We start from the raw sequence: 27,248 nt of genomic DNA, 5'->3' as shown, positions 1-27,248 counted from the left end.
TAAATCACATCTTTGCTACTGCTTGGAAGTCTGTGTATAACTCCAATCAGGGTCTTTTCATCTTAGCTTGACCACCTACAATTTTACACCTTCCGATCCATTGTCACTTCTTTCTAATGATTTGATTTCATATTTTTTTTAAACCAACAGAACCACTCCACCTCCTCTGGTTACCAGCCTGTCCTTACAATACAATATGTATCCTTGGAAGTTAAGCTCCCAGCTATAATCTTCTTTCAGCCACAATTCGGAGATGCTCACAATGTCATATATGCCTATCTGTAACTGTCCTACAAGTTCATCTGCCTTATTCCGTATACTGCGCACAGTCAAGTATAACACCTTTTGTCCTGTATTCACTCTTTACGATCTTCTCCACCTTTTATGTTGCAACTCATCCCAGTGACTGCAATTTTGCCCAATCATCAGCCTGTCTTTGCTAGCAGTCTCACGACACACTGCCTCTGTTTAGGAAATAGGAAGATAGTGCAGTTAAATACGTGACTAAGGAGTTGGTGCAGTAGGGAGGGCTTCATGTTTCCAGACAATTGGGCCTTGTTCCAGGGAAGATGGGACCTGTTCTGACGGGACGAGTTGCACCTGAACTGGAGGAGGACTAACATCCTTGCAGGAAGGTTTGCTAGTGCTGCTTCGGGGGGGGGGGGGTTAAACTAGATTTGCAGGGGGAGGGGAACCCGAGTGCTAGAGCAGATAGTGAGGTGGAGGAGGATAAAGGTCATGCGAGAACTGCAAGTATAGTGCATGGAGTAAAGCCAGGTCTAACATATAAAGAGGCTTTGAGGAATGAGAAGCAGAATAAAGGATGTAAAGGTAGTAGGTAGAAGGGCTAAAGTGCGTGTACTTCAATGCAAGAAGCATCAGGAACAAAGGTGATGAACTGAGAGCTTGGATACATACATGGAATTATGATGTAGTGGCCATTACAGAGACTTGGCTGGCACCAGGGCAGGAATGGATTCTCAATATTCCTGGATTTCAGTGCTTTAAAAGGCATGGGGGGGGGGGGGAAGGGGAGGAGGGGTGGCATTACTGGTCAGTGATACTATTACAGCTACAGAATGGGTGGGTAATGTAGCAGGATCCTCTTTTGAGTCAGTATGGATAGAAGTCAGGAACAGGAAGGGAACAGTTATTCTATTGGGAGTATTCTATAGGTTCCATGGTAGCAGCAGAGATACTGAGGCGATTGGGAGGCAAGTTTTGGAAAGGTGCAAAAATAACAGGGTTGTTATCATGAGTGACTTTAACTTCCCTAATATTGATTGGCACCTGATTAGTTCCAATGGTTTAGACAGGGCAGAGTTTGTTAAGTATGTCCAGGACAGATTCCTGTCACAGTATGTTGACAGGCCAACTGGGGGAATGCCATACTACAGGGGTCCTCAACCTTTTTTGCACCACGGACTGGTTTAATATTGACAATATTCTTGCGGACCAGCCGACCGAGTGGGGGGTGGGGGGAGAGAGGTGTTCAAGTAGGGTTAAACTCACCTCAACATGTCTTTCACAGTTAGGGTTGCCAACTTTCTCACTCCCAAATAAGGGACAAAAGTAGCAGTCAAATACAGGACAGTGCTTACCCTGAGAAAGACTACCATGACCATGAAGCCTTGTGTGGGCACCTGAGTGCGCGCATGAGTGACGTGCGCATGCGTGTACGTGCCGATTTTTCTTCCCCACAGACCGGTTTTGATTTAATCTTCCCAACTACACTGTACATACATTATTTCTACTTTATATAGGCTGTGTATTTATCATATCATTCCTGTTTTTACTGTATGTTAGCGTTATTTTAGGTTTTATGTGTTGTTTGGTAGTTTTTTTTTGTGTCTGGGAACGCTCAAAACTGTTTCCCATATAAATTAATGGAAATTGCTTCTTCGTTTTAACCATTTTGGCACGAAAGGTTTCATACGAACGCTCTACCTTAGCAGGGGAAATATAGGACAAGGGCGGTCCAGTATGGGACAAACCAATTTAGCCCAATATACGGGGTGTCCTGGCAAATACGGGACAGTTGGCCACCCTATGTTCAAGTTCAACAGTGCGTGACAGGGAATGAGGAAAGGTGCAGCTGACTCATATCATTTCCTCACGGCCTCGTAGCACATGCTTTGTAGCCCGGTGATTGGGGACTGCTGCCATACTAGATCTAGTATTAGGTAACGAACCAGGTCAGGTCACAGATCTCTCAGTGGGTGAGCACCTGGTGGTCAGTGACCACCTCTCCCTGGCCTTTAACATTGTCATGGAAAAGAAGAGAATCAGGACAGGAAAATTTTTAATTGGGGAAGGGCAAATTATGAGGCTATAAGGCCAGAACTTGCGGGTGTGAATTGGGATAATGTTTTTGCAGGGAAATGTACTATGGACTTGTGGTCGATGTTTAGGGATCTCTTGCAAGATGTTAGGGTTAAATTTGTACCGGTGAGGAAGATAATGAATGGTAGGGTGAAGGAACCACGAGTGAGAAGTGACGTGGAGAATCTAGTCAGGTGGAAGAAGGCAGCATACATGAGGCTTACAAAGTAAGGATCAGATGGATCTATTGAGGAATGTAGGGAAGCAAGAAAGGAGCTTAAGAAGGGGCTGAGGAGAGCAAGAAGGGGGCATGAGAAGGCCTTGACGAGTAGGGTAAAGGAAAGCCCCAAAAGGCATTTTTCAATTATGTGAACAAAAGGATGACAGGAGTGAAGGTAGGACCGATTAGAGATAAAGGTGGGAAGATGTGCCTGGAGGCTGTGGAAGTAAGCGATGTCCTCAATGAATACTTCTTCGGTATTCACCAATGAGAGGGAACGTGATGATGGTGAGGACAATGTTAATGAGGTTGATGTTCCGGAGCATGTTGATATTAAAGGAGAGGGGTGTTGTAGTTGTTAAAATACATTAGGACGGATAAGTCCCCGGGGCCTGACGGAATATTCCCCAGGCTGCTCCATGAGGCAAGGGAAGAGATTGCTGAGCCTCCAGCTAGGATTTTTATGTCCTCGTTGCCCACGGGAATGGTACCGGAGGATTGGAGGGAGGCGAATGTTGTCCCCTTGTTCAAAATAGGTAGTAGGGATAGTCCGGGTAATTATAGACCAGTGAGCCTTACGTCTGTGGTGGAAAAGCTGTTGGAAAAGATTCTTAGAGATAGGATCTATGGGCATTTAGAGAATTATGGTCTGATCAGGGACAGTCAGCATGGCTTTGTGAAGGGCAGATCATGTCTAACAAGCCTGATAAAGTTCTTTGAGGTGGTGACCAGGCATATAGATGAGGGTAGTGCAGTGGATGTGATCTACATGGATTTTATTAAGGCACTTGACAAGCTTATTCAGAAAGTCAGAAGGCATGGGATCCAGGGAAGTTTGGCCAGGTGGATTCAGAATTGGCTTGCCTGCAGAAAGCAGAGGGTCATGGTGGAGGGAATACATTCGGATTGGAGGGTTGTGACTAGTGCTGTCCCACAAGGATCTGTTCTGGGACCTCTACTTTTTGTGATTTTTATTAACGACCTAGATGTGGAGGTAGAAGGGTGGGTTGGCAAGTTTGCAGACGACACAAAGATTGGCGGTGTTGTGGATAGTGTAGAGGATTGTTGAAGATTGCAGAGAGACATTGATAGGATGCAGAAGTGGGCTGAGAAGTGGCAGATGGAGTTCAACCCGGAGAAGTGTGCGGTGGTACACTTTGGAAGGACAAACTCCAAGGCAGACTACAAAGTAAATGGCAGGATACTTGGTAGTGTGGAGGAGCAGAGAGATCTCAAGGTACATTCCCACAGATCCCTAAAAGTTGCCTCACAGGTAGATAGGGTAGTTAAGAAAACTTTTGGGGTGTTAGCTTTCATAAGTTAAGGGGTAGAGTTTAAGAGTCGCGAGGTAATGATGCAGCTCTATCAAACTCTGGTTAGGCCACACTTGGAGTACTGTGTCTAGTTCTGGTCGCCTCACTATAGGAAGGATGTGGAAGTATTGGAAAGGGTACAGAGGAGATTTACCAGGATGCTGCCTGGTTTAGAGAGTATGCATTATGATCAGAGATTAAGGGAGCTAGGGCTTTACTCTCTGGAGAGGAGGATGATGAGAGGAGACATGATAGAGGTATACAAGATTTTAAGAGGAACAGAGAGTGTGAACAGCCAGCGCCTCTTCCCCAGGGCACCACTGCTCAATACAAGAGGACATGGCTTTAAGGTAAGGAGTGGGAAGTTCAAGGGCGATATTAGAGGACGGTTTTTTTGCTCAGAGTGGTTGGTGCATGGAATGCACTGCCCGAGTCAGTGGTGACGGCAGATACACTAGTGAAATTTAAGAGACTACTGGACAGGTACATGGAGGAATTTAAAGTGGGGGGTTATATGGGAGGCAGGGTTTAAGGGCTGGCATAACACTGTGGGCTGAAGGGCCTGTACTGTGCTGTACTATTCTATGCTCTACGTTTGTAAACTAACTGCCCCATCCTTATCTTTATTATCTTTATCAGTCTGGTTCCTGTCCTCCTGTCAAATTAGTTTAAACCTTCCCGTACAGCTCCAACATACTTGCCCACAAGGATATTAGTCCCCCTTGGGTTCAGATGCAACCTGTCTCATTTGTTCATGTTGTACCTCTCACAGAAGGGATCCCAATGGTCCAGAAATCTGAATCCCTGCTCCTGCACCAGCTCCTCAGCCATACATTAATCTGACAAATCACCCTATAGTTGCCCTCGGATTCATAGCTCAAAGAAAAATAGTCTGAGGCAAATCATACATAAAAATGAAAGAATTATCACCGTGGAGGCACCACAATCACCACCCCCCCTCCTCCACCCCTGGGAGGTACTTTACTTTCTTCACTCACTGAGTCAGAGTCACGGTGCAGAGATAGGACAGTGGTTCACCAGCCTCATTCAGCTCCAAGCTGAACAAGCATTATCTATATAATCCCTTTTACCCAGTATTTACTTCATAAGCTTCTATGCACTGGCAATACTAGACATCTCATCAAGATATTTCCTAAATGATATGAGTGTATCGGTCTTCACCAACTACTCAGGAAGCTCTTTACCAACTACTCAGGAAGCTCTTTACCATCCACTCGAGATTACAAACCACTGTCTTGGCTGAAAATGTTCTTCTTCAGATCCCTCTAAATCTCTTAACTCTTAATCTAAACCTCGTTTCAGATACCTATTCTTTGGAAAAAGTTTCCTACCATCTACTCTATCATTAGTCCTAGTGGTATTTTTGGTATACCACTATTAAGCCCCCCCACCCCACCAGCTTCCTCCACTTCAAGGAGATAGTCTATCCAGTCTCCCCTCATCTTAAAGGCTCCATTCCCAGCAACATTTTGAAGAACACCCTCTGCATCCTTTCCAGTGCAAGCACCTCCTTCCACAGTGCAGCAACCAGAACTTGATAGAGTATTTTAACTCTTCCTATTATCTGATGTTAAAGTGCCACAGAACTAATTGAGGAGCAAGGTAACCAATCCCTTTGTATTTACATAAGATTTATAAGATTAGCTTCATCTGTCACATGTACAACAAAACATACAATGAAAGGCATTGCTGCTGACCAATACAGTCAGAGGATGTCACCATGATTTTGGAGCCAACATGCACTTACTAATCCTAACCCACGTCTTTGGAACGCAAGAGGAAACTGAAGCACTGCAGGAAACCTACACAGTCAAGGTACATTTATAAGTTCAAGTTCAAAGTACAAAGTATATACAACCTTGAGATTCATCTCCTTACAGGCAGCCACAAAACAACAGAACCAACCAAAAAAAAAGGTCCAACGTGCAGAAAAAAACAAATTGCGCAGAACAATAAAAGTAGGGAAATAAGGCTGAGAGCTGAAGTTCGCAGAAGTGAGTCCACTGCCACGAAGTCAGTCATCACTGTAGCCGATTCAGGAGGCACTGCAGTTCAGCGGAGAGACAAGTAAACCTCATGGAGCAGCTAGTTGAAGCAGCACATCTCTCACTTCTATCTGATGCCCTGACCTTTTTAATCTAGCCCAATGCTTAAATCAATCAAACTTTGGGTCGTTTCTAGCTCTCAAACCTTGGCCCTGTCACTTCAATATGTTCTTGGGTCTGGACCCCACCGGCTCATACCCGAATTTTCTGATTTCGCCCCAGTGCTTAAATTGATCAAACCTTAGATCTTTCCTTACCCTCAGGCTCAGGACCGTGCCTTGCCGCCTCGACTCAGCCTCGCCTCATTTCTGCTGCATAGAATTGCCTCCAAATCCACTGCAACAATGGCCAAATACTGACTCATTCCCTGCTCTTGGGGCCAGACCCCACCACCTTGATTCGGCCATGGCCACCTTGCAGCAACCACACTGCACCTTCCAGACTTCAGATCACACGCAAAAAATGCCCGGTTGTACAGGCGGTTCAGAAGCTCAACTCCGAAAGGGAAGTTACAGGCTACTGATTGCAGTGATCATTAGAAGTGCGATTAATTAAGACATGGGAAGAATGCAGAAATCCTTATAGATAGCAGCAGAATTGAACCCGGATTGCTAGCAGTGTAAAGGTGTTACATCAACCACTATGCTGCTGTGCCAGCTTATTTCATCCAACCATGTTGTTTACAAATACCCAAAAACTGATTAAACAACATTTGTTTGTCTAAGTAATTGTCTTGTACTAGTTTTGTAAGTGATTTTGCTTTCAGTTTGGCACTAAAATATAATTAAGAACCACTGAGATTTCTTAAATACTTTTTAAAAAACATGGCCCAAGACGTGACAAGCAGCAATACTGATGAGGCCAATATGGAGTTGCAAGCTGAGGTCGACTGGGCAACTTTATTTAAAGGCAAAGGAACAAGCGGTAAGTGGGAGGATTTTAAAAGAGTTATATCAAGAGTCCCGGAGCAGCATGGTCCTGTTAGTGTGAAGGGCAGACAGACCAAGTTCAGAAAATCCTGTTTCTCAAGAGATATTGAGGCACTGGTCAAGAAAAAGCAGAAAGCATACATCACAAATGAAAGGAGGAATCAGGAGGGCAAAAAAAGAAAGAATGGATTTGGCAAGCATGGATAAAAATAATTCCAAGAGGTTCTTCAATTACATTAACAATGAAAGGATGACTAAGGAGAGACAAAGTCATCTTAAAGTCTATGGTGTGGAGCTCCAGGAGATAGTGAAGTTTTTAAATGTCTATTTCTCCTCGGTGTTTACTTAGGAAAGTATGACAGATAAGAGTAATAATAAATAGTGCAGTCTAGGACATAAGCATATTACAAAGGAGGAAGTATTTGCACCCTTGAAGCACATTAAAGTGGGCAAAACTCACTTTGCTTTCTCTGTATAGTTTTGAATACAGTGTTTTTCTCCAGCTGATCTAGTGAATTCCATAGCACCCATGCAGCAATAAAGTTATAAACTCGTCAGATCCACTCTACACCTCTGCTTATTCGTTCGTTGTCAATGACTTGCCGCTGCTGTCCTCAGATCAGTTAAGCTGATCTAAGATCACTTAAGGTGGTGATGTCACTCACTCCCACTCACGCGAGAGATTGACAGTATACATCCAGGCGCAGATCCGTGGTCTCGCAAGACTAACGGATGCCACACACACACATTGTGCTTTTGCAAGCTAGCGTCGACCTGGCATGTGCATTATTTTGGCCGGCCATGAAAAATGGATCGATTTGTCAGAAAACGACCTCATCCAGAGGAATCAGTGGTGTTTCAGCCTGAGCATGTCTTAATTGAAAATGACATGCAGAAAGAAGTAAGTGGGGATGAGGACGACAGCAGTTCATCGAAGGAGTGTGAGGGCGAAGTAGAGGAACAAGAAATGGAGCGGGATTCGGAAGAGAACTTGGATGAAGCTGCTCTTAGTGCCAGTGGGAATACTGTTAGCGATATTAGCCAGCAGCCTGAGGAAGGACCCTGTCGGCCAGCATTGAAAAAGTACCCTTTGCAACAGTTTGGCAATCAGCAAAGGAGTTTTATTCGTGGCTGGTTTGACCTGTACTCCTGGCTGGAATATTCACTCACAAAAGATGCGACATTCTGCTTCACATGCAGGCATTTCCTGTGTGGAGGACATGGGTTCCATTCTGAGTCTACTTTCACTGTCACCGGTTACCGCAACTGGCGGAAAGCTACAACAGTTTTCAAGACCCACCATGTAAGTGCAGCTCATAAGTTTGCGATGGAGGCATGGGCTGAATTCAGATTGAGAAAACAAGATGGTTCAAGATTGGGAAATATGCTTGACAAAGGACATGCAAAGATTGTCCAAGAAAATGGTGAGTCTATGAGAGCAGTTGTTGAGTCTCTATGCTATACTGCGTGCCAAGGCATTGCCCAGCGAGGACACCGGGAGAATGACGGATTTGGCAATAGGGGAAACTTTACAGAGTTGCTCAGTGTAACTGGGAAGTTTGATAAGACTGTAGCTAAAAAAGAAAAAAATAGAGGACAATCCTGGAAATGCAAAAAACACCCATCACGATATTCAAGATGAAATTATGGGTATTATGGCAGATATGGTCAGACGTCAAATAAGTGCAGAAATCAAGGAGGCTGGATATTTTGCCATCATAGTGGATGAAAGTAAAGACTTGAGTAAAAAGGAGCAAATATCAATGGTGGTGCGGTATTTGAATAACGAAACAGTGCTTGAAGAATTCTTGTACTTCACTCCAGTAGAAGGGTTGGACGCAGAGTCGCTTCTTAAAAGCATTGAACAGACACTCGCCCAGTGCGTTATTGATAAGAACGCGTGTATAGGTCAGTGTTATGACGGGGTGGCAGCGATGTCCGGGTGCAATAACGGCGTACAAGAGAGGTTCAGGAAAGAGGTCCCGCAGGCATTATATATACATTGCCATGCTCACAGACTTAACCTTGTTTTAGTGGATGTTGTGAGCAATGTACCACAAGCGGGTGAGTTTTTTGAAACTATGCAGCTGCTTTACAACTTCTTCTCAAACTCTGCTGCCCACGATCTTTTCATGAAGAAACAGAGAGAACTGGAATCAACTGCACAGCAGAGGAGTTGAAGAAATTGTCAGATACACACTGGGCATGGCAGTATACAGTTTTGTGGGCTATAAGGAAATCACTCGCTGCCATTCTAGCTAGACTACAGGATATTATGGGTCAACCAAATGCACGGAGGAAAATGGAGGCCAGAGCTGTAAATGGACTGATTGACGAGCAGTTTGCTTTGCTTTTCACTCTGTTTGAGGATTTATTCCGAATCACCAAGTTCACGTCAGACGAGCTACAATCTCCCAGATTGGAGCTTTCATCCGCTGTGGAATTGGCTCAGTCTGTTATCGATGCACTCTCAGCAAAATGGGGAGAGGAATCATGGAGTGAAATTCAGACAAGAGCTAGGGACCTGTGAGTCAAGGCCGGTATACAGAGCAGACCACATGAAAGGAAACAGGCCCAGCCACCCCGCCGCCTACATGATTTTGTTGTTGAGGCCCAAACTGAATGCACACCTGTCACATCCTCTGATGACCTTCGCAACCACTGTTTCTATCTGGCTATAGACAGACCTCTGACTGAAATGAAAAGACGGTTCTCAATTGAGACTGGGGGTGTTCTGACTGGAGTCTCAGCATTGAGTCCCAAACACAAGTTCTTCCTAGACAAGAAATGTCTTTGGCCAATGGCCCAATACTATGGAGTGACTGAAGTGAACCTGACTGCAGAGCTACATTAGGTTCGGCATCTGCTGGCAATAAAACAAAAGCAAGGACAGACAGTGACATCCAGAAAATCACTGATGCTTTCGCCACCAATCACAACAACAGACGGATTGTGCTTCTCTGAAAACATTAATGGTGAGTGCAGTTGATTTTTTAAAAATTTGGGCCAAGACTAATGCTGATTATTATAATTATGTGGTGGATACCCCATAGTCCTTACTTTTCCTGCAAATCCTAAAATATTACATTTACTGCTATTAAGCCTACTGGTTTTGCTTAAGACTTCCAAGCGGGTGATTTTTGTTTTAAATTCAATAGCCGAATTAATTGAGGTATTGCATGGTCAGAGTACGATTTCTCCAACTCCTGGTAAAGCCTTGCATCTGTTGTTTGCCTTATTTGACTTTAATAACGGTGTATCTTTTGGCATTGCTGTCTCTGTAGCAGTGGGTTCGTTTTGTGTTTTTCAGTTGAAAAGCACACATTTGACAGTGATTGCGGGATTGGTGCATGATTCACGTTGTCCGCTGTTGCTGGGATGCTCTGTCTGTTTTTTTTTTTGTTTATGCTCCATGTAGCCCAGGTTGTCTCCGATACTGTTGACACTGTAACAGTTCACTTCTATATTAGATCTATCAATTGCTGTTGCCTGTGAATCAACAGAGGCATTGATAGTAGGCACATAATGCTTGAAATTGACTTTTTAACGCCACGCGCCTGGCCTTGCGAATACATATTACCATACAGTGCATCCCTCAGCACCATCACTGAATCATTCAGCCCCTCCGTAGCACCAGCAAGAAAAAATCTCTGGCGCCGCCACTGGAAGGACTTGGAGGACTACGTGCAAAAATGGGAAACTGGGACTAGCAGGAATGATTCTGTGATTTGCATGGCACCAAAGGGCCTATTTCCATCCTGTATTACTCCATGACTCTATGAATACTTCAGAAGTAACATGCCATTTCTAATTTGTGATGGTAGTTTTTCAAAATGAAACCAACCTTGTGTAAAATTTCTCAATGCGACTTAATATTCGACAACTTAAGGTAACGCTTTCTCAACCTGTATTAACTCAGCTTGTTTCTTTGTCTTTTTTCCCCTTTTTTTGTGTACATCCTCTTCCTCTGTATTTCACAACTTCCACATTCTTTTGCCCATTTTCCTTTGTTCATGTTTTCACACTTCCCTTTGCCCACTGACCAGACAACTTCTGAAGAGCTTGTCTCCATCGTTACCTCAGTTTCCCTCTATCAAAGAGGCATCCCCTCCCTTACTATTCCTGCACCTTTACAGGTGTATTTTACCTCCTTTTCAGTTCTGAAGAAGAATCCCTGAAACTCTATTTCTCTTCCCAGAGATATGGTCTGAACTAGTGAATATTTCCAGCATTTTCCATTTTTGTTTCAGATTTCCAGCACCTACACTTTTTTTATTTCTAATAAAAAAAAACACTGGAATAGGTTGTGTTACTACAGCTTTTTTTAAAAAATAAAATTGATTCAAAGCTGCCACTTAAAAATGGCCAGCTCCATTTGTTCCCCTGTCATGACCAAACTTTTACTCAGACAATTATTGATTGCAGGTCACCTGCAAACCTTTATTGGATCCCTCGTGGGGGCCAATGGTATAAACATAGACTTCAGTGGATTTTCTACCAGGGCCACTAATTTTAATAAAGCAGTTGTTAGGGAAGTACAGGGTAACTCATTTTGTTTTAAAGTTGGTTGACTTAAAGGTATCCAACTGCAAAGATGATCCAGCCCTACTTTATAACCATTTTAAAGACATTTAGCTGATGTTCGTGTTTTTATCATTTTAATATAAAAATTATACAGATATACTTAATTATGAATGTGCATGAATATATTCTATAAAAGCTTTGAAAGCAGCTAAGTATGAGAGTAATCTCACCAGCTGTCAAAGTAATTCAGAAGACAGACTTGTCTGTAATGCTCAATAACCCCTGTGTTGTATCATTTCCCAGTGGAAAATTGTGCCTGGGGCCATCTCCGAGAGTGCAGACGATTGGCAGAAAATCAAACTCGTTTATTGGATAATTAGAATGAAAATTGAATGAGAAAATGCCCATTTCCGACATTTTGCTTTGATGGACAATGCACCAAGCAGCCAGGAGGAAGGAAAGGACTTTGAAGTTTCAAATAAAGTCAGATCATCGATCCAATGTACTATCAAAGGAAAAGAGGTTCTAATGCTTAAGAGGACATGCCAATGTGATCGTCCATTAAATATAAGAAAATAGCTTTATTAAATTATTAGTATCATTTTTTCAATTAGTGTAAAATTCGTAAACGAAGTCTAAATAGTTATCATGTATGAATAAACTTTTCTCGGGCTTTTTTAGTTATAATGTATTTTACAAATCTGAAATCGATGACTGAATTTGGGGGAAGATATGAAGAAGTGCCCTTTCAGATGTCCCCAGACAATTGAGCCAATAAAGTACCTTAAATATAACCACTATCTTAATACAAGGAACAGAGCAGCCAATTTGCAAAAACTGACTAGAAAATATCTTTCAATTATAAAGACTGAGGCATTGATAATACAGGAGAGCTCCCGTTCTTCTCTGCGACACCTTACATCACTGCTTCAATCAGCCAACAGCGGATGGAAACCTGGTTTAAAACCTCTGAAAGATTACACTTTCATCAAGTAGCACTCCCTCAATATTGGACTGAAGAAATGGCATAGAGATTTCTCTTCGTGTCTGTAGAATGAGATATGAATCGTTAATTTTTGCCTGAGAAACAAAGGTGCAACCAACTGAGCCTTAGCTGACAAAAGCAAAAAAAGTTTGGTAAGGCCAATAATGAATTGGGAAGCATTTTTCCTCATGAGCTGATGGAAAATGAGTGGTTTCAGAAAAAGAATATATTTCTACTGGTTTCAAGTCAAGACTGCAATCATCCATTCATCTGAAGTACAGCACCAACAACTCTCAAAAAGTTCAATACCTTCAAGGGCAAAGCAACCTGCTCCATCAACTACCCAAAAATTTGCTCCCTCCATTATCAGTAAACAGTGGTTATAGCACCCAAGATCTATAAAATCTTCTGCGCAGGTTATTATGACAAGAGTTCACAAACCTAACAGCTCTGCTGCCAGGAAGGAAAAGAGTAGCAGGATCAATTGCTCTCTAAGTCATAGATTATTCTGACTTGGTAATATGCTGTTCAAACTTCAGTCACTGGGTCTAAACATAGGAAATCCCTTCCCAAAGGACTACCTTCAGTAGAAGAAGGCAGGTCAACACCATCTTCTTAAGGAAGGACATCCTGGCTGTGGAGGAGGTGCAGCGTAGGTTCACTAGGTTAATTCCTGGGATGTCCGGACTGTCTTACGCAGAGAGGTTAGAGAGACTGGGCTTGTACACACTGGAATTAAGGAGATTGAGGGGGGATCTGATTGAGACATATAAGATTATTAAGGGATTGGACAAGATAGGGGCAGGAAATATGTTCCAGATGCTGGGAGAGTCCAGTACCAGAGGGCATGGTTTAAGAATAAGGGGTAGGTCATTTAGGACAGAGTTGAGGAGGAACAACTTCTCCCAGAGAGTTGTGGAGGTGTGGAACGCACTGCCTCAGAAGGCAGTGGAGGCCAATTCTCTGGATGCTTTCAAGAAGGAGCTAGATAGGTATCTTATGGATAGGGGAATCAAGGGTTATGAGGACAAGACAGGAACCGGGTATTGATAGTAGATGATCAGCCATGATCTCAGAATGGCAGTACAGACTCGAAGGGCCGAATGGTCTACTTCTGCACCTATTGTCTATTAAGGGCAGTTAGAGATGGGCAAAAACACTCATCTTATCAACAACACCTAGATCCCAAAAATGAATTTTATTTAAAAACATTCCCAATTTAATCAAAATAGGTATACCAACATAATCCGTTCACTGTCTTTAAGTTATTTGTACAATATATTTGCAGGATCTCTAGTAAAACAGATTTCCTACAAAGCTAACTCATTATTTATTTTGCCTGGTAGTCATAGTGACGTAATTTCAAGAAGCAAAGTTAACGTCCCATTTCTGCAAAAACAATTAAGCACACCATGCTGCACCACTGAATATCACCTTACTGTATTCACAAAATAATGAAGCAACAACTACCCCAACTTAAACATCAAATTCCTCTCAGTACAGCGGACCATTATCCAAACAGATTGATGCAAAGAAAATTTATCAAATCTCAAATAAATGGTTTTGCTCTTCATTCCCAGAGTCTCAGTTTCACAAATTAATACTTCTCATACAATAAAAAAGCTTTATGCTTACCTTTTTGCTTTAGATTGGCTTCAATGGTCACAAAGTTTTCAAAGAAGACATAGTAAATGTGTGAATATGTTTGATCGAAGAATGGCTTTAAATCATTTGGTTCAGAGTTTTCTGCAAGTTAAAAAAAAGAGGGCTGATATCTCAAATTTATTTCACAATATATCTAACATTAAGACAAGTTTACTCTACAATTCTAAAACCAATGAAGCTGGAGTTCAGATTCTGCAAACATGATTGTAAAGTCTAAAGACAGTGGATCTAATCCTACCTCAGGTACAAATACAAATATGTCACACAGTAGTGCTAAGATACTTAAAGACAATTATTATTGCAAAATGATCAGCAAGGCAAAGATCTGGCAGTACAGGAAATACCTCTGATCTTTTAAACTCTAAAATTACCTTTCTATAGTTGCTAACAAATAGACCATAACTACTGATCCATGAAACAAATTATTTTTATAAATTTAGTTCCTTTAAAAATTACAAACATGCTTTCTCTTCACGATTTTCCTGCAGATAAAAGCCAAATCTCTTTGCTGCCATGTTTCCGAGCTGCATAACTATCCTAAGCTTGTGCTTAAAGTTGCTTTGGAATGGCACTCAGTTCGCTTGCAAAATGACTTTTTTTTTTATATCATTTGTGAAATCAGAATCGAATTAGGTTTATTATCACTGACATATATCATGAAATTTATTGTTTTGTGGTAGCAGTACAGTGCAATAAAACTTACTAAAAATTACAATAAGAAATATTTATAAAAATAACTAGTTCAACAAGACAGCAAAAATAGTGTAGTAGTGTTTATGGGTTCATTGTCCACTCAGAAATCTGATGGCAGAGGGGAAGAAGCTGTTTCTAAAACTATTGATCCTGTTTCTTTGGGCTCCTGTAACTCCTCTCTAATGGTAGCAATGAGAAGAGGGCATGCCATGGGTGGTGATGTATGACACCCTTTGAGGCATCACCTTTTGATGGTTGGGAGACTGGAGCCTCTGATGGAGCTGGCTGAGCTTCAGCATTTTCCAATCCCGTGCAGTGGCCCCGCCATACCAAATGATGATGCAACCAGTTAGAATGTTCTCCACTATACATCTGTAGAAATTTGCTAATGCAAACACGAGGAAATCTGCAGATGCTGGAAATTCAAGCAACACACACAAAATGCTGGTGGAACGCAGCATCTATAGGAAGAAGTACAGTCAACGTTTCGGGTCGAGACCCTTCGGCAGGACTAGACTTTTTGCTGGACGTTTTGGTGACTTACCTAATAGAAACATAGAAACATAGAAAATAGGTGCAGGAGTAGGCCATTCGGCCCTTCGAGCCTGCACCACCATTTATTATGATCATGGCTGATCATCCAACTCAGAACCCTGCACCAGCCTTCCCTTCATACCCCCTGATCCCCGTAGCCACAAGGGCCATATCTAACTCCCTCTTCAATATAGCCAATGAACTGGCCTCAACTGTTTCCTGTGGCAGAGAATTCCACAGATTCACCACTCTCTGTGTGAAGATGTTTTTCCTAATCTCGGTCCTAAAAGGCTTCCCCTTTATCCTCAAACTGTGACCCCTTGTTCTGGACTTCCCCAACATCGGGAACAATCTTCCTGCATCTAGTCTGTCCAATCCCTTTAGGATTTTATACGTTTCAATCAGATCCCCCCCCCCTCAATCTTCTAAATTCCAACGAGTACAAGCCCAGTTCATCCAGTCTTTCTTCATATGAAAGTCCTGCCATCCCAGGAATCAATCTGGTGAACCTTCTTTGTACTCCCTCTATGGCAAGGATGTCTTTCCTCAGATTAGGGGACCAAAACTGCACACAATACTCCAGGTGTGGTCTCACCAAGGCCTTGTACACCTGCAGTAGTACCTCCCTGCTCCTGTACTCAAATCCTCTCGCTATAAATGCCAGCATACCATTTGCAATCTCCTCAGACTCCTAATGAAATACAGGCACTGGCATGTCTTTTATGAGAGGGCATGGTTTTTATCTGACAATATTTAATGCCAGTGTTAACAGGCATATGCAAAGCATGTGACAAAACAAATAAAGAGAAACTACAAATGCAAATAAATGGTGTTACACTGGGGCAAAATATCCCAGGAGTGCTATTGAACTGAGTATCACAGGAGCCATGTTAGAAAAGGGCACCATGACAGATGACCAATTGCTTGGGAGAAGGCTGAACTGTAAATAACGGAGTGAATAAATCTGAGATAACCAACGCAAACATAAATAGAAGATATCCAAAATGTTTAAAGGCTGCAAAAAAATTACAGATAGCCGCAGGAGAAAAACGGAAAGAAAATTTTAAAATAATCATCAAAAACCACATATGCTGGAAATCTATCCTCACATTGGCTAAGTTTATCCTCACGTTGAACAACTTCTTCAACTTCAATCACCTTCTCCAGATCAAAGTTATCAGTGTAAACACCCACATAGTACCAAGCAAAACCTATCTTTTACAGGATATGTGGAATAATCTTTAGTTCAACTTTGCTCAGGCCAACTTCCTCTACTATTTCACAATTATTTTGATGACTACGTTGGAGTTACATAGAAACATAGAAAACATACAGCACAATATAGGCCCTTCGGCCCACAAAGCTGTGCCGAACGTGTCTCTACCTTAGAACTACCTAGGCTTTACCCATAGTCCTCTATTTTTCTAAGCTCCACGTAGCCATCCAGAAGTCTCTTAAAAGACCCTAGCATTTCCGCCTCCACCACCGCCAGCAGCCCATTCCACGCACTCACTACTCTCTGCGTAAAAAACTTACCCCTGACATCTGTTGTTTTCAGAATTACCACAGAAAGAGAAAATTCCAAATATTTTGCTACCAATTTCCACCTTGCTTTAATGTGGTCCATCTTTGCTCTTCTTCATAGCCAAAGCACAACCACTACAAGCTCACAAAGTCCCAAAGCTTTCTTGATTATATTTGTTCCTGCAAATATTCCATTTTCCCCGCAACATATTTGCTTCAATGACGAGACTTGTTACATAGGTGCCTCTGAAATGTCTTCCTTCTTCCTGACCCAGTGTCCCCTCCTTTGATCACATCTCATCTATTTCCTGCACCTCTAACATCTTATCACCCCCACCCCACCATCACTGTATTTTCCTCTCCTCAACTTTACAAGTTTCTAACCCATACTTTTGTCCTCATGTTCTCAAGCAATCATAGGATCCGTAATATGTCTTTCAGCACCCCCCTTTCCACCACCCAAAAACCCAGTTTTCCCAACAAAGCAATGATTCATTTACACATCTTCCAATCGGCATACTGTGGTTGTTATTCACAATGTGGACTCCTTTGCATTCAAAAGATCAAACACAGATTGAGTAATCCTTTTATGAAATGAATCCGAGCATCCAGTTGCCTGCCACTTTAATTTTTCATCTACATTCCTTTCTGATCTGTCTGTCGCTTTGTGCACTATTTAAAAAGGGCCCACAAGTTTGAAGACCAATACTTCATTTTCCACCTATGTACATTGCAACCTTCTGAACAATATTGAGTCCTTCAACTTTTAGGTTGCTCACACTTGTCCTCCAACATGCATTTCTGTCAGTTATTCATCTATCATTTTGGCTTAGTTCTTCTATCTCCAATTAGTATAATCCAGCCTACTAGTCATGGTCCATAGGCTATGCAATATACAACTCAGGCAAAGAAGCATAGTATGCTTCTAAATGCCATATTAATCCATTTGATCTTACTCTACCAATAGTCCTTTTGTTATTTCGATTCCTGCCTCACTTACTGTGCCAATGAAAACAAACTTTTTTCTGTTTTTCCTAATTCTGCAAAGGGGTTTCACATCTCAAAAGTTAACTATACAGTGGTTCTTGGTTAATTGGACCAGCCACTTACTTGAAACAACTCAAAGAACAAAAATTGCTGAAATTCCCTTTGTTTATTTGAGATACTATGCTGTATAATTGGGGCAGGAGACCATTGCCAAACAGGTTCTAACTAATGTCACTCGTCCGTACTTGAGTGGCTGCTAGATCCTACACCATGTTAATAGAGGGAAGAGTATTTAAATAGGGTCAGTTACACGTGTTTGTGTTCAAAAACTGATGATTTTTATCACTGATAGTTGGTGAGAAATGAGTAGTAAGACAATTCAGAACTATTTTGCTCACCGTGGTTTCAAGTATTCAAGCTTGGCCAGAAACGTTAGGAGTGAAAAAGAAATGACTTTACTACTTCAAGTTAGAAACTACAAAGAATTTGTCAATCACCTTGAATGCCTCAATGAAAATGTAGAATTGGAGGATGCAATCGTTAACAGCAATCTATGAAGGCACTAGGTGTCTGCACTGAGTTCATTTTGTACACTGGATGAATTCCTCCATTGGTAACTATTAGGAACGAAAACAGTTTTATAGTACTGTAGTGCTATTGGTAGTGTTCTAATCTGTGCTGTACTTCATTTAAATACACAACTTATTACTGTCTTTTTTAAAAAAAAATACCTCTTAGACTAACGAACAAACACTTCATGGGCTTCCAGCTGGGTACAAGTATCAATTTTAACTGATGTTTCAATGACAAACTCTGCCATCTTCATCAGGGAGGATACCTGGGCATGTTGAGTCAGGTAGTATATATACATTCCCTCTGTCTGTCCCTCCATATTGGATGAGTATTAATCGATCAGATTACCGCTGTCCCACCTTGCTTACAATCAAGTTCCAGTTCTTACTTGGAGCGAGACTTCCGTCTTTGTTAAAATTCTTTTCTCTAGATTTATTTCTATAGCTTCCTTAACCAGGCAGTCCCAAAAGCCATTGGTGCGGCACATTAGTTTCATGCTGTTGAAGTCAATCCTATGGCTATTGCGAATGCAATATTCTGCTATCACTTGTCTTCCCTATATTTCCAGTTTCTGGAAGGATTGCCAGGATCCTGAAAAAAATACCTAATTAATACCATCCACGAATCCAGAAGGAAGCTCAAATTGTAACTTATATGGGTCAAAGATGACCTGGGATTCAGGACGGCTGGAGTTTACAAGCTTCCCTGTGATTGCAGTACAGCATCAAGGAGCAAGGGGGTGTATCCGTTTGGATTACCCAGTGCAATCGACGGTAGCAGGACACTGCATTCGCAATGGCCATAGAATTAACAAACAGCACAAAACTACTATGCTGCACCAATGGGTTTTGGGACTGCCTAGTAAAGGAAGCCATTGAAATAAAACTAGAGAAAAAGAATTTTAACAAAGACGAAAGTCTCGCTCCAAGTAAAAACTGGAATTTGGTTGTAAACAAGGTGGGACAGCGGAAACCTGACTGGATGAGGACTAACCAATCAGGAAGGATGGACGACAGGGGTACTCTACCATCCGACTAGACATGCCTAGGCATCATTCCTGATGAAGATGGCAGAGTATGTCATCAAAACGTCGGGGGGGGGGGGGGGGAATCGCTACTTGTACCCGGCTGGAAGCCCAAGAAGAGTTTATTTGTCATTCGCCGGGAAAGCACTGGATCCTTTTTCACCTTTTTAACTGTTTCCATGAAACTCTGACGCTCAAAATGGACTTGTCCTGATGCATCCCAATTAAACGGAATCCACTGAATTTTCTTTCCATGCTGCCATATGACAACTGAACAGTCATTGCATTCTCCTGTTTATATAACAAACTGTCAACCTGAAAATAAAAAAGAACTGCGGATGCTATTTTTAAGCTGCAGAGGGGCAGGGGAAGAATTGGCATGATTAGCTTAAGGGGTCTTTGACCTGAAGTGTGTCTCTCTACATAAATGCTGTTTGATCCACTGAGTACTTTGTTTTAAAAAAAATGAAGAATTGGTTAACTATGATTTAATGCAAGTCAAAAAATACCAGGGTCATGGGATCGTATCATACATGGTTGTATTGCACTGAACCCTAGTTGTATCATACAGTAACTAACATGTAGCTTTCGATCAATGAAGATACAAATACACTGTTTTAAGCACAAAATATTTATTAGAATACTGGTTCAAATCCCAAAACACATCCTAAAAATGCACAGGTTATCAGGTTAACTGATCACTGTACAATTACCCTAGCCATTGGTCATTGCAACTTGGTGGGCCATGTTTCTCTGATAATATTCTATACTTAATCAAAATTATACCAAAACAATAAAACCTTATTGACCAAGGAACATTAAATAAGTTTGCCACTTTTTCCGCCCCCCAAAGTTTAGAATGGGGGCAGGGAGAAAGGGGGCTTGGGGTGGAAATAAGTTAACCTAATTGTTGAGGTCTTTACTAATAATAAAAGATTTCAATAGCATAAACTGGGGGGACTGATTCTCCTTGCTGGTGAGCCCAGAACTAATTAAGGTAAAAACATCAAAATAGGCAAATACAATTTCTATATCTGAAGGGGAGGGGTTAGAATCAGGAAGACATCCACATACAGCAACTAATCAGCGACATATTTTAAGGAAACCTAAAGAATGGAGCAGATCAAGGAATAAACTCATTTTTGTATGTTGATACTGCAAAAACTATTGAAATACCACATCTCTATGATGCATAATCAAAAAAAATCTAATAAACTATTTCTCTTAAACGAGTTCAATATTGCCAAAAGAGGCACCAAGACTAAGGAATGAGAAAAATTTCAAGTGGAGGACCAAGGCACTATTAGGGAAAAGCAGAATACAAGAGTTGGTTAGCAAGAAATGTAAAGAACAAAGCCTTTCCAAGAACATGTAAAAAGGAAAAAATAAACTGGAGTTAATGTGGGTCTCATAAATTGAGAAAGAATAAATTGCCTTAAGAAACAAGCAACTGGCAGATAAATTAAACATTTTGTGTTGTCTTCATAAAACTCTTTTGGAAATAATGCAGCACTACAAATGAAGTGCTCCACTATAAAATTACCCACACAGTTGTTGGAAGGAGTTCAGAAAGCAGGGATCTAAAGGCCAGTTAGCCTGACATCAGAATGAGAGAAAAAACTGAAACCTATTGTTAATAAATAAGGCAATCAGAAAAAATAATTGGGCAGAATCAACAAAGATTTATCTGGAAGGTTTTTTTTAAAAAGGTTGTAACTAGTAGAACAAATAACAGTGAACAAACAGATGTAGTGTATTTGACCTTCCAGAGGTCTTTGATAACATGCCCCATAAAGCCATTAAAAAAATTTAAAGCACTGAGTATTGGGGGTAACTTACTGACATAATTAACATGGATTAAGTAATTGCCAGAAAGCAGTACAAATAAATGGGACCTCTTTACATTAGGAGGTTGTGACTATTGGAGCACTACATGACTGGGGTCCCAGACATTCACAATCTACATCAATGTTTTGGCAAGAGGACTAAGTGCAATTTATCCAGATTTGCTAAATATAAAGTCAAGTGATAGTGTCAAATGTAAGGAGGTTGCAGAGAGGATTTGGGGATACAGTGAAAAAAAGGGAAAAGACAGGCAGATAGAAAATAATGAGGAAAAGTGTGAGGTTTTCCTCTTAGGTAGAACTGAAATACAAAGGTAGGGTATTTTTTAATGATCAGAGATTGAAAGGTATTGGTGATTAAAGGAATCTGTATGTCCTTGACACGGTTAGGAAGCCAAACAATATGGTAACTTTTATCGCAATAAGTATTTGAGTATATTATTATTGGAAAAGTCTTACTCTTTGACAAGTCTGCATTGCGCCTGGAACATTGAGAATAGGTCTGGCCTCCCTATCAACAGAAAGATAACATTTGTAGTGAAGGAAAGGCAGAAAGGGTTTACCAGATTCATTCCTGAAATGAAAGGTTTGGACTCTATTTCTAGAATTTAGAATAATGAGGTAACCAGCCAGAACTTTCTCGTATTTACATACGACATAGAAAGCCTTCTGCAATATCAATTGTTTAGATAGTGAAGAGAAATGCAATGTATTTATTCATTATCTCAACCCTGCTCTCTCCTTCTTTGGTTTCCTTTTGATCCTGATCAACTCCACTATTCTATTCTTTAAAAATATCAATTTTATTTCTTGTATATACAGAGATCTTGTGTCTTTCTTCAAATCTTTTTTCAGACACCAAGTTCCCTTTTATTCTCTATAAACTGCCAGCTTTCTGCCGTTTCCAGTATCTGACATATATCAAACATTTTGTTTTAACCCCATCTTGCAAACTTATCCTCTCCCTGCCTTTTTAAACAAAAGATTATTGAACATGTTCATTGAACGTTGTGGGATTTGAAGCAAAATCTGAGCTGGTACTTTCATCGACCCTCACAAAAATAATTGGGGCCTATTGATGATAAAGTGATGATAAAGTTAAGGGGGGGGGGAAACTTTGACTTAGTGAAAAGGAATTAAATCTAAAAGCCAAGTTACACTGGTCTGGGGTCTGTCGAGGGGAATTCTGCATCTTCCACTTTAGCAAGGATAGCAGATATCTCGAAAAGAATACAAAAGCAATTTACCAAAATGAAAAAAAAATGTTAAAATATCATTGAAGTAACTGGGATTAACTTCTGAGAACAATAAAGGTTAAAAGGAAGCCCCAAAGGATGTTTAGACTGTTTTTCGGTAACCTATTCCAACAAACAACAGCTAAACATTATTTGGTCATTAGCAAACTTACATTTTGGGGACTGGCAGTGTAAAATGACTGCCTGTTTTTTTCCCCCCAAATTGTATTAGACTTTTTAAACTAAGTACTTCTGGGTGTTTCATATCTTGAAAGAAAACGTATATATAAATATTCATTTTTATTGGCAAGTTTGAGCGGGAAAAAGAAAGTGTATTCACTGAACAACACACATAAAAGTTGCTGGTGAACACAGCAGGCCAGGCAGCATCTCTAGGAAGAGGTGCAGTCAACGTTTCAGGCCGAGACCCTTCGTCAGGACTAACTGAAGGAAGAGTGAGTAAGGGATTTTTTGCGTGTATTCACTGAACACAGATTTAACTGAAGCAGCCACAAATGGAAGAAACATCTCTAGATATAGCAATGTCCAACTTCTGCCTTCTAAACAATCCTTCTGCTACCTGCAAGGCAGAAGTCAGGAGATCAATAGTATATGCTCCAGCTATTTGGATGACTGCAGCTAAAAAGGAGAGGTACTGATACAACATGATTGTTCTGTATGATTCGGATTGCAATCCTACGTTTAGCTTTTCTGAAATCATATTTAACTTGAGATATGCTATTAGAATACAGAAAACGTAGCACACAAATTATTGACACAACGCCCTACAAGAAGCTAGATAATGTCAAGATGCATTTAACAAAAAAAACGCTGGCCAAAAAACAAACTTTGGCAGTCATGAAGGACAATGCTTTTCTTTGAACTGCTGCTGTGGGATTATACAGTATATCAAGCAAAGACAGCGGCTGGGTCCTCAGTTTAACATCTAACCAGAAGGACACCAGGAAAGTGGCCTAGATTTTGTAGAGAAATCCCTGTAATGTATCTTTTGCATTATACCATCCAATTCAAAAGGTGTCTTTGAGCACAAGTGACATATTGTGCAAACATAGTAATGAATTTTAAATCATACTCAAATATTCGACTATTAAATACTCAACTATTCTGTTCAAAACATGATATTGCATTTATTGGCGCAAACAACAGGAATTCTGCAGATGCTGGAAATTCAAGCAACACACATCAAAGTTACTGGTGAACAGTCCTGATGAAGGGTCTCGGCCTGAAACGTCGACTGTACCTCTTCCTAGAGATGCTGCCTGGCCTGCTGCGTTCACCAGCAACTTTGATGTGTGTTGCTTGCATTTATTGGACTGGCTTTTATATTATTCATTGTACTTGCTTCAATGCTTTCAAGAAAGATTTGGGTTATAGCTTTGATTTAAGGCTTAATTGAGTGCCATCTAATAGACCCATTCGCAGTTGCACAATTCTTTATTAGGTTCAGCGATATTTACATTAACTTTCAGTTTTATCCCTCACTGTTACAGTTGAAAGTTCCCACCTTCTTCAAAACAGCAACATTTATACCAGTGCCAAAGAAGAGTAGTGTGAGCTGCCTTAATGACTATTGTCTAGTAGCACTCACATCTATGGTGATGAAATGCTTTGGTCATGGCTAGAACCAACTCCTGCCTCAGCAAGGACCTGGACCCACTGCAATTTGCCTATTACCACATAGGTCTACAGCAGACACCATCTCAATGGCTCTTCATGCAGCCCTAGATCACCTGCACAACACCAACACCTATGTCAGGATGCTGTTCGACTATAGCTCAGCATTTAATTCCATCATTCCCACAATCCTGATTGAAATGTTACAGAACCTGGGCCTCTATACCTCCCTCTGCAATTGGATCCTCAATTTCCTAACCGGAAGACCACAATCTGTGCAGATTGGAAGTAACTTCTCCTCCGCGTTGACCATCTACACTAATGCACCTCAGGGATGTGTGCTTATCCCACTGCTCTACTCTCTCTCTATAACCATGACTGTGTAGCTAGGCACAGCTCAAATGCATCTATGAATTTGCTGATCATACAACCATTGTTTGCAGAATTTCAGATGGAGACGATAGGGAAATGCTACCGCAGCATTAAAGCCAAGACTCACAGGCTACGGGACAGCTTCTTTCTACAAGTCATTAGACTTTAAAATTCACATGTCTATACATTGCAATGGAGTAATAAATGGAGATTTTTACTCCCTCACGTTGTGGGATGGATGTAAGATATAAATAAATTCTAATTCAAGGGCGTACAGGAGCTAGATACATCAGCTACTTGAGTGGTGTCGCAGCAACAACCTTGAACTCAACATTAGTAAGACCAAAGAGATGATTGTGGACTTCAAGAAGGGTAAGACGAGGGAACACAAACCAATCCTCAAAGGGAACAGAAGTGGAAAGAGTGAGCAATTTTAAGTTCCTGGGTGTCAATATCTCTGAGGATCTAACTTAGTCCCAACTTACCGATGCAGCTATAAAGGCGGCAAGACAATGGCAATATTTCATTAGGGTTTTGAACAGATTTGGTTTGTCACCTAAAAAACTTGAAAACTATTACAGATGTACCATGGAGAGCATTTTGACTGGCTGCATCACCATCTGGTATGGGGAGGGGATACTGCACTGCACAAGATCAAAATAATTTGCAGGAATTTGTAAAGTTAGCTTTATCATGGGTACCGTCCTCTGTAGTATCCAATACAATTTCAGTGAGGTGTATGGAGGGATATGGTCTGTGTGCAGGTCAGTGGGACTAGGCAGAAAATGGTTCGGCACAGCCAAGAAGGGCCAAAGGGCCTGTTTCTGTGCTGTAGTTTCTATGGTATGGATCAGTGCCTCTGAAAGGTGGCGTCCATTATTAAGGATCCCCATCACACAGGACATGCCCTCTTCTCATTGTTACCACCAGGAAAGAGGTATAGAAGCCTGAAGGCACACACTCAGAGATTCAGGAATAACTTCTTCCCCTCTGCCATCCGATTTCTAAATGGACATAAAACCCATGAACACTACCTCACTTTTAAAAAATGTTTGTTATTTTAAAATTTAATATACATATGTATACTTACAGTAATTCACTTTTCCCCCTATATTATCATGTATTGTACTCCTGCCACTAAGTTAACAAATTTCACGACAAATGCTGGTGATATTAAATCTGATTCTGATTCATCCCCCTTCTTTTAAGTACATCTCTAGACCCAGGACTAAAGAGATCACAAACCATTGACACGACTGTAAGTTAAGAAAAAACACACATAAACAATATTGCACATCAGAAGCATCTCAAAGGATTCTTTCGAAAAGCGTCACATGCTTTGCAATCAAATTAGGAATTTTACAGTAAGTGGGATTTTATTAGAGTGCAAAGTCATAATAAATAGCAAAACTAAACATTCAAAAAAAGGCACTCTTATCTATAATTGTTCAGGAAGACTACTTATTACATTTACTTTCTCATATATTTACCTTACCAAAAGAAAAATCACGTCATGGAGAACATTATTTCCTTTTTAGAGTTGATTAAGTCATTAAACTAATTAAACTGAACAGAGGAGCTAAATATGTTTACTTTTTCAAATAACTTTCAAAGCACACTGCTGCATTTCTTGAAATTTAGAGGTCTGTATACTCTAAATATACTAAAATACAAACTCATACCCATATATAGTCAAAATACTTGTTTTCCCATGCCGCATGTTAAATGTTTAGAGAAATAATATACAAAAAGGGAGAAAACGTTAACCATCTAATCATCGAGTATCTTTGGAAAGGTCTGGCCATCAAGAAACACATGCGATGTACAACGAACTCCAGCTCTAGCGGTTAACGATTCAGGAAATATTGAAGACTCAGGATTAGCCATAGACCCAACAACAAATGAGCCTAAAGAAAACAAAAGCTGGATTAATCCATAAATAAGGGCTGCCTGCCATTATGTATCGTACAGCACCGTGTGATGACCAGAAACTATGTTGAGTGATATATCATTGTGTTGTTGGGCACTGCAATTTTCAATAGGCAGTCCAGCTGCGCGATACCAACCTATGACAATCCTCAAATGCTTTAATCTAGTCAGGACATCTTTCTTGGGATCCAAGACTTTCTGTGTCGATTTCTTCACGTCGCCGTGAGTTTTTTTAGAAAACATTCCGCTCCTTGAGTTAAGCGCCAGACGCACTGCTTTCCTTCGCTGTTTTAAACTTTTATGCAAAATAAAGATCGAAGTGGCAACCTAAGAAACTCCTCCTAACCCAAAGAGCGTGTGAGGAGCGCAGCCCCATGGAAGCAGCCACGGCCCCGAGCGAACACTGCCCTGTAATCAATCGTCAGTCACCAACATGGCCGACTTCAGCAGGACAAACAACCGGCACGCTTCATCGAAACCAGAGAATTTCGAGCAGCCTTTCCTCCTATTGACATTCTGGCGTCAGCCTTCGTATCGCAACATGCTCCGATATCAGGCAGTTAATCCAGGGCGCGAGTTGGCTATTCCGAAGTGCATCACAACCCCAGTCTTTCACCCTTGTGTAGCGACTGCTCGGTAACTGCTTAATCAGGGCTGCTTCCCCGCTGATTTACGGGCGCCAGTCTCAGAGGTTTTCGGGTTTCGTAGTCCTGCAGGTTGACTTACTCACAAGGTATTCAGATAAAAGGACTACAACAACCAAAGCGCACAGCGCGCCCAGCGCCCACAGCGCGGCCTTTAGCGCGCTTCTATTCGATCCCCGTAAGCCCCGCCCTACTACTCTCCCATTGGTGGCAATGGAGCCATGTTCCTC

The 27,248-nt window shown here is 41.2% G+C and overlaps 1 protein-coding gene across 4 annotated transcripts in view; it reads right to left on the bottom strand.

Annotated features, from left to right (window-relative positions):
* Positions 1-27,056, bottom strand: part of ralgapa1 (Ral GTPase activating protein catalytic subunit alpha 1) — a 210,429-nt gene extending 183,373 nt beyond the window's left edge. For 2 of the 4 annotated variants that reach the window (XM_072267609.1, XM_072267616.1), the window contains exons 1-2: positions 26,512-27,056; positions 13,995-14,105 (exon numbers count right to left, since the gene is read on the bottom strand). In XM_072267609.1, the coding sequence (XP_072123710.1) occupies positions 13,995-14,105; positions 26,512-26,617 (217 nt within the window). In that variant the 5' untranslated portion in view covers positions 26,618-27,056. The remainder of the gene's footprint in view (positions 1-13,994; positions 14,106-26,511) is intronic. The other 2 variants (XM_072267625.1, XM_072267634.1) reach the window with 1 other exon arrangement.
* Positions 27,057-27,248: the final 192 nt, after the last annotated feature.

This window comes from Mobula birostris, chromosome 1 (assembly GCF_030028105.1).
Source record: "Mobula birostris isolate sMobBir1 chromosome 1, sMobBir1.hap1, whole genome shotgun sequence".
NCBI classification, from domain to species: domain Eukaryota; kingdom Metazoa; phylum Chordata; class Chondrichthyes; order Myliobatiformes; family Myliobatidae; genus Mobula; species Mobula birostris.
Note: the sequence above shows the minus strand (reverse complement) of the source record. Positions and strands in the feature narration are given on the sequence as shown.